Consider the following 13270-nt stretch of genomic DNA (forward strand, 5'->3'; position numbering starts at 1 on the left):
ACCAAGCTCTTATAAATCTTACCTCAGTCCAAACCTTGGTAGAGATCTACCGATAGTTGTTTCTTGGAGTGAACACTGTATAGGGAACTCTTCATAGCTCTCCACTGAGTAAACTGTTCTTACTTGGAGTTTCTGTCATCACACTAGTGATAATATATTTTTTAAAGATTTTATTTATTTTTAGAGAGAGGGGAAGGGAGGGAGAAAGAAAAGGAGAGAAACATTGACTGGTTGCTTCTTGCTCGCCCCTAATTGGGGACTTGGCCCACAACCCAGGCATGTGCCCTGACTGGGAATTGAACCGGCCACCTTTCGGTTTGCAGGCCGGCATTCAATTCACTGAGCCATACCAGCCAGGACTAGTGATAATATTTTTGAAAGGCTGCAAAAAGGATTTATTAAAAATTGTAGAGCTTGTTCTTTGGAATGAGATTTATGAACAGTTTGTGACATACATACAATATGTTATATTGCATTTTATCTGAATATCATAGCAAATACAAAAGAACGAACCTTGGTCCAGGAGTTTAGGGTTTTAAGTGCTAACTTTAGTTCTGTCTCTTACCCAATCATTGGAGGGATTTTGATACTTATTGTTCATTTGAACAATTGCATATGACAGAGATTAGGCCAGATCATTGATAAAAATCTGACATTATTAGTAGATACCCAAAGATTGAAGTACTGGAAAGCTCTAGGGGCATGTAGCACTTTCGCTGTGTAATACAGGGAGAAAATGAGAGAGACAGAATGGTGCAGTGCAAAGATCTGTATTCATGAGATCAGGAGACCTGGATTCCAGATGGGCTTGCCGTTAATTAGTTTTTTGACCACAGAGAAATCACTTCAGATGTTGGGGTCAAACTATTTTGAACTTCAGCTAGTACATAATAAAATGGTTAAATATAGTTAACACACAACAATCATGCTTTTGTTAACTGTTAATGGAGAAACCTGTATTGTGTCTAATCTGTTTGTTCTTGGCGATGAAAATGTTAAGTAGCTTCATCTCTCCTCTTAAAGAGAATGCACCAAGGGGATTTCTTTGATTACTTCAAACATAGCACCCTGTGGAATCTGCTTGAGAACATGCTATGTCTAGGAGTGAGTGTTGTGGTAGCCTCAGAATTCTTTGTGAGACCTCAGGTGTTACAACTTTTTACATGTGTTATAAGCCGAGTAGTAAAAGTTTTTGTAGGGAACTTTGCCCCTCTGCAGAACAGATGGACTGGATGTTCTGTAATGGTGGTCACATACACTTGGTCTTTGGGAAACATGGAGTCAGTCCCACTTAATATTTGAGTAGTTTAGAATTTGGGGAATCCAGGCCATGAATCTAAGTTTGAGTAGTCAATAGCTGATCTAGAGTATTCTGAGGATGTTGATATATGCGTATGTGTGTGCTGCTGATTAATAATCTGACATTGGTCCGCTTGGAGGAGGGTTGATTTGTAGTTCGACTCTGCCAATATTGGTGAAAAGACATGGGGTGGCCACAAAAAAACAAAAAATGGAAAAACCCCCCCAAACAGGTAAAAGCTCAGAGTGCGGAAGAGGCCATCTTCATGTGGAAGGATTGAATAATTTCTGTCTTTGTGTAGAAGAATCTTAAAATTAATATCAAGTGTTGTTTTTGGGTCTTCCTAACCATTTTTAAAATACTTTTAATAGCTTATGGAAGTGACAGGAAGAAATCAGGATGAGTGTATAGTGGCCCTACATGACTGTAATGGAGATGTGAACAAGGCGATCAATATATTGCTGGAAGGGAATTCAGACACGGTAAGATTATTAAGTAATATGAATTGATGTGCGGTGCTAAGATTTGTTTCCAATTCCACATTGCATTTTAAATTTCACCTTATTTGGGGGTGGGGGTGGAGGGGATTATGGGTGCCATTCCATATTTGTTTTAAGATCCAGAAAGAACACTAACCTAAAATGACTGTTTTTGTTATATATGGTTTTTTCATGAAGTCATAGAATCTGAAGACTCAAAAGAGAACTTGGTCATCTACTCCAGCCTTACACAGTTTCCAAAATTCTCTGGGCCTGTGGACATTTTCACCACCTGAAAAAAACTTCTCTTGGCTCCACTGCTCATGTTTCTTCATCTCAGTCGTCACCTCTTACTACTCCTTATGTCTCTAGACTAACAGAAAACCAGGATTTGCTGGTATATCTATTTGCTTATGTGTGAATATTCTATAGACGCATTTTCGTGACAGTTTGACAGATACATAAAAGGGGAAAAGGTTTTTCTTTTTTAGCTTAGGAAAGTTTGAAGAAATGTGTAGGCACACTAGAGCTCATCTCTTAATTTAGGAAGGATGCAACTAAAGCCACACCAAGTGGTTGTCAGCCCTAATCTTTTGATTTCTACGTGGAGATTGCACAGTATTTCATTTGTATTTTATAAACTGAGGGTTAAAACAAATAACGATTTAACTGAAAAAGGGTACAAAGATGAACACATCAAGAAGTGCCTTCCTTGTCAGTGTTCAGGCTTAATCAGGTTCTTATTTTTAGGGTTAAAACTGTATTAGAGTCAGGCTGTATAAAAATGAACTGCCACGACAAGTTCAAATGCAGAATGAGTATCTTTTTATTTAATATGAAATAAGGAGAATGAATTTTATTATTAAATTAGATACTTGGGAAGGTATTTGCAGTCTCTGTGGGTAAAATTCCATGTAAGATAACACTGGTCCACATGGTAAACTACTACATATGTCAGTTTGTTGGGAAAATATATCATGTGAAGTGATGAAATAAAATTTTGAATAACTTTTGTTTGCGGAGAGCCTTGTATTTACTGGTTTTTATAAAATATGGGAAATGTTTTTGCCTCATTACTAATGAATTCTGTGTAGAATGGCTCTCGTTATTTTCAAAATGAACTGAAGGGCTTAACTTCCCTCTTTACAAAAAAATCATTGTGGACAAATGAAATATTTCCAAATTATTAATTGGAGGACGTATTTTCTCTTTTTCTGGTCAAGGTAGGATGGGACCTACCTTCTGTTACCTTTTCTTTATCTCTAGCAGATTTCGTTCTTTATGTGGTAGGTGAATTTTTAAGTCTTAAAAGCTGAGTTCTCTCTTTGTGGTTTATTGAGTTTTAACTTCTCATTTGGGACTGAACCCAAAGAAGGTGTCTCTGGCTGACTGTTAAATAAATAACGTTGTTTTTGTTAGCTTAAACAAACAAACAAGCAAACTTACTTTTAGAGAGAGGGGAAGGGAGAGAGAAAGTGATAGAAACTTCAGTGTGCAAGAGATACATGGATCTCTTTCCTTTCAATTGCCCCCGACCGGGGACCTGGCCCACACCCCAGCCATGTGCCCCAACTGGGAATTGAACTGGCAACCTCTTTGTTTGCAGGCTGGAGCTCAGTCCACTGAGCCACACCAGCCAGGACTTTTTTGTTAACTCTTGAACCTAGAAATCACACAGTGGTAGCCAGATCAGGCTTGTTTTCTTCAAAGATCAAAAAATAGTAAATTAGTACTTAAATCTAGGCACAAAAGATGTATGCTTGATTGGAGTTAAGAGGATTTAGGGGGAATGCAGCAGCATAGGGAAAGTCTTTGAGAGACTCTGTTTGTTTATGATTATTCTGTGGCGCATCTTTTCTTTCACGTTACTTGCATATCTCTTGCCTGTTTGTTGTCTGCATCATGGCAACCAGCAGCAAATTTTGTCCGTTTGGCTGACTTTTACTTTGTGCCAAGGTCTTCTGAAACAAAATTATTACTTTGCAAAAAACATGAAGTGGAACTGTGTATGATACTTTTAAAGATGAGTTTGTCTTTCTCATGTATAGTTGCTGTCACAAAGGAAAACATTGAATGTGATCATAAGTACTGAACTTTCTGTTTCATCACAAATGCTGCTTGTTTGAGTAACAAAATAGTTCTGAAGTATCAATCCCTTGCATTAACGTACTTTTTTGTTGTTGTTAATTTAATACAAACAACACATGTAGTTCCTGGCAAATATGAAGGGGTAGGAGAGTGATTTTGAATAATCTGGCCTGGAAAGTGTCGTTTGGGAGAACCATTACTATTAGAGTTTCTTCAGTCCTATTGTACAAGTAGCCAAGTACAGATGACAAAGGTTGACAGAAGTTCTGTTGAAAATCTTTTGTAATTGTTTCACTTTGAAAGCCTGTGTGGATGCTTGTAGACTCTTGTGCAACTGTGCAGTATTCTCTTTAGCATTTCCTGTGGTGTAAAACCAGTTGCCCTTTAAAGGTTCCTTTCCTGCTTTCCCTACAAATAAGTTCTTGTTAGATTATGTACAATCCACAAGCCAAGATTTGCTTCAGGGTATCCTTTGCTGAATGAAATGGAGTATGATGCTTCTCTCTTTCAGATGTTTTACATAGAGAGTCTGTTCCTTTATAATGATTGAGTCTGGCAGTGTAAAGATATTTTAAATTGTATATATATGTACCTTATGATGCCAACTCTACTGTGTTTAAATTTTCTAGGACCTCTTTGTTAACCCAGGAGGACAAGATTCTATTCTACATAGTTGTCTTGTTTATTTATATTAGTGAACATAATAAATTGAGTTTGCATACTAGAATTTTTTGCTGGAATAAATAAGCTTTATTGTTTTCTTTAATTAAAAAAGCAATTCAGAAAGATAAAAGGTTAAATCCAATTAAATATCCTTACTTAGATAACTATTTCTAACTTTCTCTAATATGTGCACAGGCTTTTATTTGAACTAAAAAGTGTAATTCTATTTTATATACTATTTGCTGAAAGCTTGCATCACTTATATCATGGATCTCTTTCTTTGTACACCTAGATGACTCTTAAAATGGCTGCATACTACTCCCTGTATGGATATTCCAGAGTAGAGAGTTTCTTAGCAAGATATTTGGGGAATTCCTGTCCCCTCCCTTCTTCTCTTCTGCTCATCATTGTCTGTGTGAAATTTTCAGATTATTTCCTCTGAATAAAGGCCTAGACATAGAATTGCTGGGTCAATAGCTGAGAACTAATAAAAATTTGGGTACTATTGCGAGGTAGACTTCCAGGAAGGTTAGAATAGATGCATGTTTAACTAGAACTAAAATACCTGATTATTCTGCTCTAACTATGGATGTTGATTTTTAAAATCTTTATCAAACCTTAGAGGTAGGAAATAACTTGTTTTAATTTGTATTTTTTAACATCCCATCATTTTATATGTAACTAAATATATGAGTTCATCATAGGGTTATAGATATCAAAAGTTTTTCTTTTAAAAATGTTTTAAACCTAGCCCCTATTGTTGTAGAAGTAATTCAGCTATATTTCTAATTTTCGTTTAATTTCCAGTGCTTATGTTTATTTGGATATACAATGTTAGTAATTTTCTTCAGGTTTTTTAAAAGCCTAAAATAGTTATGTGAGGTAGATTATGGGAGAGTAAATGGAAACAAACTGTCCGATTTTGAAATTGCCCAGTAACACACTGTGATCCATATCTTAATACTTACATTCACAAGAACATAGTTACATTGATAAGAACATAGTGTCTCATTCTTTTCTTAGCAATCTTTAAAGTAGGTTTACAGTTGTTCGTATGGAAGATCATATAATAACTAATAAATGATACTACAAGAATAGTCTGTGTTTTGTGGGTTCACAACCGTAAATCTACTTTTGCCCCACCCTGTATGTGGTGTGATTTGGTTTGGTATCACCATCCCTGGAGAGGTGGAGAAGAGAGGTTATATATATAATTTGACTTCATTAAAACAGGTTTTCCAGGTTTTAATTTTGGGTACTTTACTTTAACCCCAAATTTTATTTGTTTACCATTAAAAATTTTTTGATGGTTACTTGGGATAACTGAATAGGGAAAGTTGTATTTCTGAGATTTTAGGGTATCATACTGTGTAACTTTGTAATCTTTGAGCATCTGTGTACTTAATAGGTTCAAGTCCTACCCCTGAGGTAAGGTTGGCATAGAGTGGGAACTTGGGGAAATGACATTTACTTTATTCTCATCAGCATAGGAAAAGTCTTCCTGGTGGGACGTGTATTTATATTGTCAACTCAGCTAGTCACTGATCTTTTGTGCTCTGTATAGCAAAGAAGCTTACCAAGAGGTTTGCCGTCTTTATCATTAGAAAGTAGAAGTACATAAAAAGAATTACAATGGTAGGCAAGCAAGCTGCAAGGCATGGGTAATTAGGTTTGGAAGATATAACGTGTACACACTCTTGATAATTGTACACACTTTGAATGACAACTCTGAATAACAATTCTTATCTTCGGTAGACTTCATGGGAGACTGTAGGGGGAAAGAAGAAGAATTTTGGAAAAGAAAGTTCGGAGAACAAAGAGAATAGAGAGAAGAGAAGTGAGAGAGAAGTGAGTCGTGCACGTGGAAACAACAACCGGAAAGGAAGAGGTGGCAATCGTGGGAGAGAGTGTAAGTATGGACCTTTCCCCTCAACTTTCTATGATGAAAATTTTTATAGACATTTTCGGAAGCAACTCTGAAACTCTGAAAGAGTAGGTCAACAAATGCCCATAAAGCCACTTCCTCAATGTATCATTTGTTATTACAGTTAACACTTTGGTTCTAATGAACTTAGTTAACTTAGTAACTGATGCTCTTTCACATCAGCACTGACCTGGGCTGTAGGTAGGTAGTCATGTGTATTGAGACTGCCTGTTGTTGTGAATGAAGTGCATCCTCTAATTTTAAAAGGGTTTTCATTAACTGCTAGATGAAGGTGTGTATTCTTCCCCACTTGTGGATACTCATGGTATAGGCAAAGGTTAAATTAAGTGGAAAGTTGTTGAATAGGGAAGGTTTTCTTTGTACTTAACATTACACTCAGGTTTTGGCATCATTAACTGAAAGCAACAACCTGCTGTATAGACATACCAAAGTAGCTAAATTATGAATGAATAAAATGTAAATATTTAACATGTCACTTTGGAGACTTGCTAGATTATTCCATTGATATTTATTATGTACGTACTATGTAATAAGTACTCTTATAGGCATACTGCAATGAATAATACAGAGATCCTTGTCCTCCTAAAACTTACCTTTTAATGGAGGTAGAGTGAGATGTAACAATAAAATCGAAAAGTAACATTTCATATTAATATATCTCTATGGTGTTATGTAGAAATTATGCTGTGGGGAAAAACAGAGAGATGGGGATTACAGGGAAGGGGTGTGGCAAATTTAAGTGGAATAGTCACCAAGAAAGGCCTCACTTACAACTCATAGGAGTTAGTCCCTGAAAGAGATGAAAGGAACAAGTTGTGCCAATGTCACTCATAAAATTTCTGTATTATATAGAATCATTAATGCCATTACAGATATGAGGAGAAAAGACTATGTTGGCATCTTCTGGACAGTATCCAGTAAAAACCTGTCTCTAACACTAGTTTCTTCAATAATTTAATATTTCCTTGGTGGTGGTATTTTGTTACTGTATGCCTTTGTAGACCTTACACCTAACCAGTGAGCAAATTTGTTGTGTATTACATAGTTGAATAACAAAAGTAGGTTTTTGAAGCAAATCTTACTTTAGGGGAGGGCAAGTCCAAATAGAAGAAAGAAAAAGTGGTATGTCATTTTAAATTTCTTTTTAGAATTTTCACCTATGAATTAATAAGGAAATGTGCTACTGTTTTTGAGCCGCTTATGTTTGGTTTTGCTTTTTCTTCTTTTTGAAACCTTTGGTTAAATTTTAGCCTTTTAAAAAAAGACTTTTTGTTCTTGCCTTTAATAGCTATCTGGTATGATTATGTGTAAGAGGTGCTTTTTAATTTCTTAGTTAGAGGCGAAGAGAATGGAATTGATTGCAGTCAAGGAGACAAGCTTTCAGACCGTGGCAAGCGAGCCCGTGGTAGAGGTAAGACAATAAGGGGGAAGGAGATGCTTGTGATCGGAAAAAGGAGGCAGGCTATTTGCTGTACGAGGCACTGGCTAAGACATGGCAGTGTATTTTGAAAGAATGGTTCACTGATGTCTGTATGAATGAAGTGTTTGGATTATGTACTTTTCGAGGAAACTATTGGTTATTTTCAAATGAGCTATGAAGATCCTTTGTATGAATAATTTAAAATTTGAAGTTCTGACCAAATGTTATTATTAATTCTCTTATGTTGGACTTTAAGAAATGTATTTTAACCCCAACTGGTGTGGCTCAGTTGGTTGGGTGTCATCCTGCAAAGCCGAAGGTCACCAGTTTGATTCCTGGTGAGGGCACCTGCCTGGGTTGTAGCCTGGAATCCTGGTTGGGGTACGTGTGAGAGGCAACGGTAGATGTTTCTCTCACACGTTCATGTTTCTCTCCTTCTCTTTTCTCCCACCCTTCCCCTTTCTCCAAAAATAAATAAATAAAATCTTTAAAAAAGAAAAAAAGAAATGTATTTTATCACTGGCCAGGTGGCTCAGTTGGCTGGAGTGTTGTCCTGATATGCCATAGTTGTGGGTTCAATCCCCAGCCAGGCACTTAGAAGAATCAGCCAATGAATGCATAAAAAGTGGAACAACAAACCGATGTTTCTCTCTTTCTCTCTCCCCTCTCCCCCTAAACCAGTTTTTGAAAAATTTTGAAATAAAAAACCACCCTGTTTTACCCACTGGTTTTAAAATTAAAGTTATTTGCCCATTGATGATACCTTCCCCTAAACCATTTTCTGTTAGTGATCATTTCTTAACATTTATTAATTTAAGATGTCATTAAGCCACTTTAAGAATGTAGTTTCAGTTCTAACCAGGGTGGCTCAGTTGGTTGGGAGTTGTCCCACTGAGCGAAAGAGAAGTTGCCAGTTCTATTCTCGGTTGGGGCACATGCTTGGGTTGTAGGTTTAGTCCCTAGTTGGGACATGTATGAGAGGCAACCGATGGATGTTTCTCTCTCACATCAATGTTTCTCACCCTCTCTTTTCCCACCCTTCCTCTCTTTCCAAAAAATAAAAATAAATAAAATCTTAATCTTCATTGAAAAAAAAGCAGTGTACTTTCGTATATCTTAAAGTTGTGACTGAATTTTCTGAGTACATGATGTAATAATGTACAGACCCTGTTTTGGTTCAGTGGAGGAGCTACCTGAATTGACTGGCATTAGATTTTATCCATTATTCAATGCAGTTGTGACTCTTCTCCAAATGAGCATTTTATAGTGACAGAATTTTTCAGAAATATTAAATGTAGCAATAATGTAGGTAGTACCATACTATCAATTCCCTTTGCTGTTCACTCATCCTACAATACTTGACTAAACTTCTACTCTGTGGGCCAAAAGCAAATTATTTCCAGAGATCAGAAAAGGACAAAATTAGCCTTGAGTGAATTGAGTGCCGGCCTGAGAACCTAAAGGTCGCTGGTTTGATTCCTGGTCAGGGCATATGCTTGGGTTGTGAGCCAGGTCCCCATTTGGAGGCAAATCGGAAGCAACCAATCGATGTTTCCCTTGTACTAATTTGCCAAGCGCAGTCAAAATAAGATTAGAATTATCGAATAGATTTTAATTATAATTCCTCTTTCTTGCCTTTTTTTATTATGCCCATTTTTAAACAGACAAAAATGGAAAGAGTAGTTAAATGATCCCCATGTCCATTCTTGTTCAACTATGCTTAAGGATTTTAGCCATATTTACTTTGTCGCTGACATTCCTTTCTTCTTTTCTCTGCAGAAATATTCGAAAGTATTGGATATATATTTTTGGGTCACTTACCCCTAATTACTATGAAAAATGTAGACAGTTTCATATGTAACCATAATGCTATTTTTACACCTAAAAAAAAAATCATAGTAAATTTTTGTTATCTAGTACTCAAACCATATATAAATTTCCCTGATTATTTTAAAAATGTCTTTTCATAATTAATTTCTTTGATTCAGATTCCAGACAAGATCTGTACATTACATATTTTGATTCTCTCTAATCTGGAGTAGTTCTTCCCCATCTTTGTGCCTCCACTTTTTTCTGTGTACATTGATTTGCTGTCAGAACCGTGTCGTGTGTTCTATAGGATGTCATGTTTTACATTCTGTATTTGTGGTTTGTTTCTCATGGTGTCATTTAGCTTATTATTTTAGCCCTCATATTTACTGTGATTCATCCGTAGTTTTTTAGGTTAAGCGTAGGTGGTATTTGTTGAGTATTCTACAGTATATTGCATTGTACCAGAAGGTACTTTTACATCTTCCATTTAATTTTTTAAATGAGTTTATATATTGGTGGGTTTAGAATTAGTGTAATTGAAGTTCTTCTACTTTTTAAATATTTTTTAAAAATTCATGTTTAGAGAGAGGGGAAGGGAAAGAAAAAGAGAGGTTGAGAAACATCAGTGTGTGGTTGCCTCTCGCACGCCCCCCACCAGGGACCTGGCCTGCAACCCAGACATGTGCCCTGACTGGGAATCAAACCAGTGACCCTTTGGTTTACAAGCTGACGCTCAATCCACTGAACCACACCAGCTAAGTTCTTAACATAGTCCTTATCTTATTTTTTTTGTTTTGTTTTTATTTTATTTATTTTTAGAAAGAGGGAAAGGGAGGGGGAAAGAGAGGAAAAGAAATACTGATTGGTTACCTCTTGCAGGGACCAGGCCCTGCAACCCATGTGCCCTGAGTGGGAATTGGATTGGCAACCTTTTGCTTTCTGTAATGACATTCCACCAATTGAGCTATACTGGTTAGGGCCATATCTTGGTTTTTATTTTTTAGTTTTTAAAAGATTTCAGCACTGCAACATATATAATGCCACATTGCAATTTTCTTTGTGACAAAAATAGTTTGCTCAGGGGAAGTGTTGGACGTTACTTTTTGTCTTTCAGATGTTGAGGGCTGTAGCTAGGCCTGCTACCACTTTATTTTTGGTAAAATGAGTTTTTATGGTATTTACCTAAGTTGTTAGAATTACGTAATTCTGGAATGTTTTTCTCTCTGTGAGTTGGCCATAATGGAACAAATAATAGATAACATTTACTATGAGTGTCGGATTGTATGGTAGGCATTTTGCTAGTAATTTACATGTATTTTCCTTTAATTTGTCACTAAAAACCCATTGAGGATTGTTGTTATTTTCATTTTACAGATTACAGAGGGGACCAGATTATTTGCTCATGTTTGAACTATTGGATTGGCCAAAAAGTCTTTAGTTTTTTCCGTAAAGTAAAAGACCCATTTTTCATTTTCACCAATAACTTTATTGATTTGTATATTTTGAGTATGTTGACTATCTTCCCCATGGTAGAACTTTGAGGTTGTTCTCAATCAATGTCTTGATTTGATCGCTGTATCAACTTCAACTGGTTTACCTGACCTTGGAGCAGCTTCCAGAGAGAAATCTCCAGCATGAAACTTTGCAAACCACATTTGACATGTTTGATCAGTCACAGCACCTTCTCCATACACTGCACAAATCCTTTTTTTTTTTTTTTTTGCATTTCAGTTGTTTTTACCTTTCTTGAAATAATAAAGCATAATATGCTGAAAATGTGTTATTCCATCTTCAGTATTAAAATGGCTGTACAAAAATTCACCAATTTTGATGTTTTTAAATGTACACTGATATGATATCTGTCCCAATATAATCTAACAGAACTGGTTTGAATGAAGTTAAAGACAGCTAAGTACTACTAGAGCAACTTACAGGGAAACCGAATGAACTTTTTGGCCAGCCCAATAGTTTTATCTTACTCTGGAACCGAGGTTCTTCAGGGAGTCAGAGTGGTAGTAGGTGGTTGTCTACCTTGCTGCCACCTTCCTTTCTCAAGGATGACAAACTTCTTAATATTAGAGGTGGAGCTAAATAGCTTTCTTTTATGAAAACTGGAAGGACTTAACTAGTGGGTAGTCCTGAAACAAAGTCCATTGGGGACTATTGAATAGTTTATGAGAGACTGGATTAATAGGAGCAAAACCAAGTAAAATCTTATATAGGGATGACACGGGCTTGCATTAAGATCCCTAATTCAAGTGTGTTTACTTTTAAGAAAGGATGTAAAGTGATGGGTAAGGAACTCAGATTGACTCTTTATAAACCCAGTTAGACTTTAAAAGAAAATCCGTCCACCCTCCCCCACATATACATAAACTTACGGAGGTAAAATTTTTACATCATAACACCTATATTTAAATATATTTAAACAGCCTATTGGAAGGTATTTGTCTGTGTCTGGAGATTTTTTTAAATCACTTAGTATCCAAAGCCAGTACAAGACAAGAGAGGGGAAAAATATATAGTACCCAGTATGCACAAAAACACAACCTTTTTGCTCAGTGAATATTTGTAAAGTCCAGTTTGATAGTAAGTGAATAGTGGTTCAAGACTAATAGTTTACATCACTTTCATAATCAAAAGAATAAATGTTCTTTTTTTATGTAACATGTTCCTTTCCAAAAGTTGGGTTGGCAGTTATTTAATGTCTTAATTTACTCTTGTGGTTTGTTGAATTAGCCTTAAAACAGTCGATCTATCTCCTTGTAGTTATTTTTGATCTCTTGGGTAGTAGACAAATTTTTAAGTGTATTTAAAAACAAGTACATGCTTTTAAAAGTATGTACTTTAGGCCCTGGCCAGGTAGCTCAGTTGGTTTGAGCATCATCCTGAAATGCCAAGGTTGTGGTTGATCCCTGGTCAAGGCATGTGCAAGAAACAACCAGTGAACATAAATAAGTGGAACAACCTCTCTGTCCCTTCTCTCTCCCAAATTAATAGATTAAAGTGTGTGCTTTAAAAACAGTTTTTTAGGTCCATTGCATTTATTCTCTCATTGTGGGCTCCTGTTGCTGGCTTCACATTGGCTGTCCCTCAGAATGCTAATCTACAGTTGTGATCAAATCTGCTAAAATTTTTAGAGTTGATAAAATTTCAGTAAGTCATGCTTTTTCCCCTCAATTTTTGCCTTATGTTGGCTTACAAATGTTTTGAAACAGCATGGATTTAATATGCTAACCTATAATTTTTTTTATAATGTGTGTTCAGATGTGATAATTTCTGTTACACAAAAAATCATGCATATCATAATATGGGAGTGTGTTTAATAGCATAAAAAATATGTACTGTAGTACATACTTTTGAAATGAAATAAAATCAAGTTCCCTTATATCCCTAGTTTTTCTCTACCTTTCCCTGAATGTTTGCTATTTGTTTAGGGGACCAAGAATCAGTGTGACACTTGTAACAATTTTTCTGTAATTAAAGTTTGTGGAAAGGAATCTTTTGAGTTGTGTGTTTTTGTGAGAAAACAACGGACTCCTTAAAGAAGAGTGGCAGTTGTG

At 36.0% G+C, this 13270-nt stretch overlaps 1 protein-coding gene across 4 annotated transcripts in view; it reads left to right on the forward strand.

Annotated features, from left to right (window-relative positions):
- Positions 1 to 13270, forward strand: part of UBAP2 (ubiquitin associated protein 2) — a 120387-nt gene that overhangs the window by 41700 nt on the left and 65417 nt on the right. For all 4 annotated transcript variants that reach the window (XM_053923269.2, XM_024560055.4, XM_045195198.3 and 1 more), the window contains 3 exons: positions 1672 to 1782; positions 6286 to 6439; positions 7809 to 7886. In XM_053923269.2, the coding sequence (XP_053779244.1) occupies positions 1672 to 1782; positions 6286 to 6439; positions 7809 to 7886 (343 nt within the window). The remainder of the gene's footprint in view (positions 1 to 1671; positions 1783 to 6285; positions 6440 to 7808; positions 7887 to 13270) is intronic.

This window comes from Desmodus rotundus, chromosome 1 (assembly GCF_022682495.2).
Source record: "Desmodus rotundus isolate HL8 chromosome 1, HLdesRot8A.1, whole genome shotgun sequence".
Lineage (NCBI taxonomy): Eukaryota > Metazoa > Chordata > Mammalia > Chiroptera > Phyllostomidae > Desmodus > Desmodus rotundus.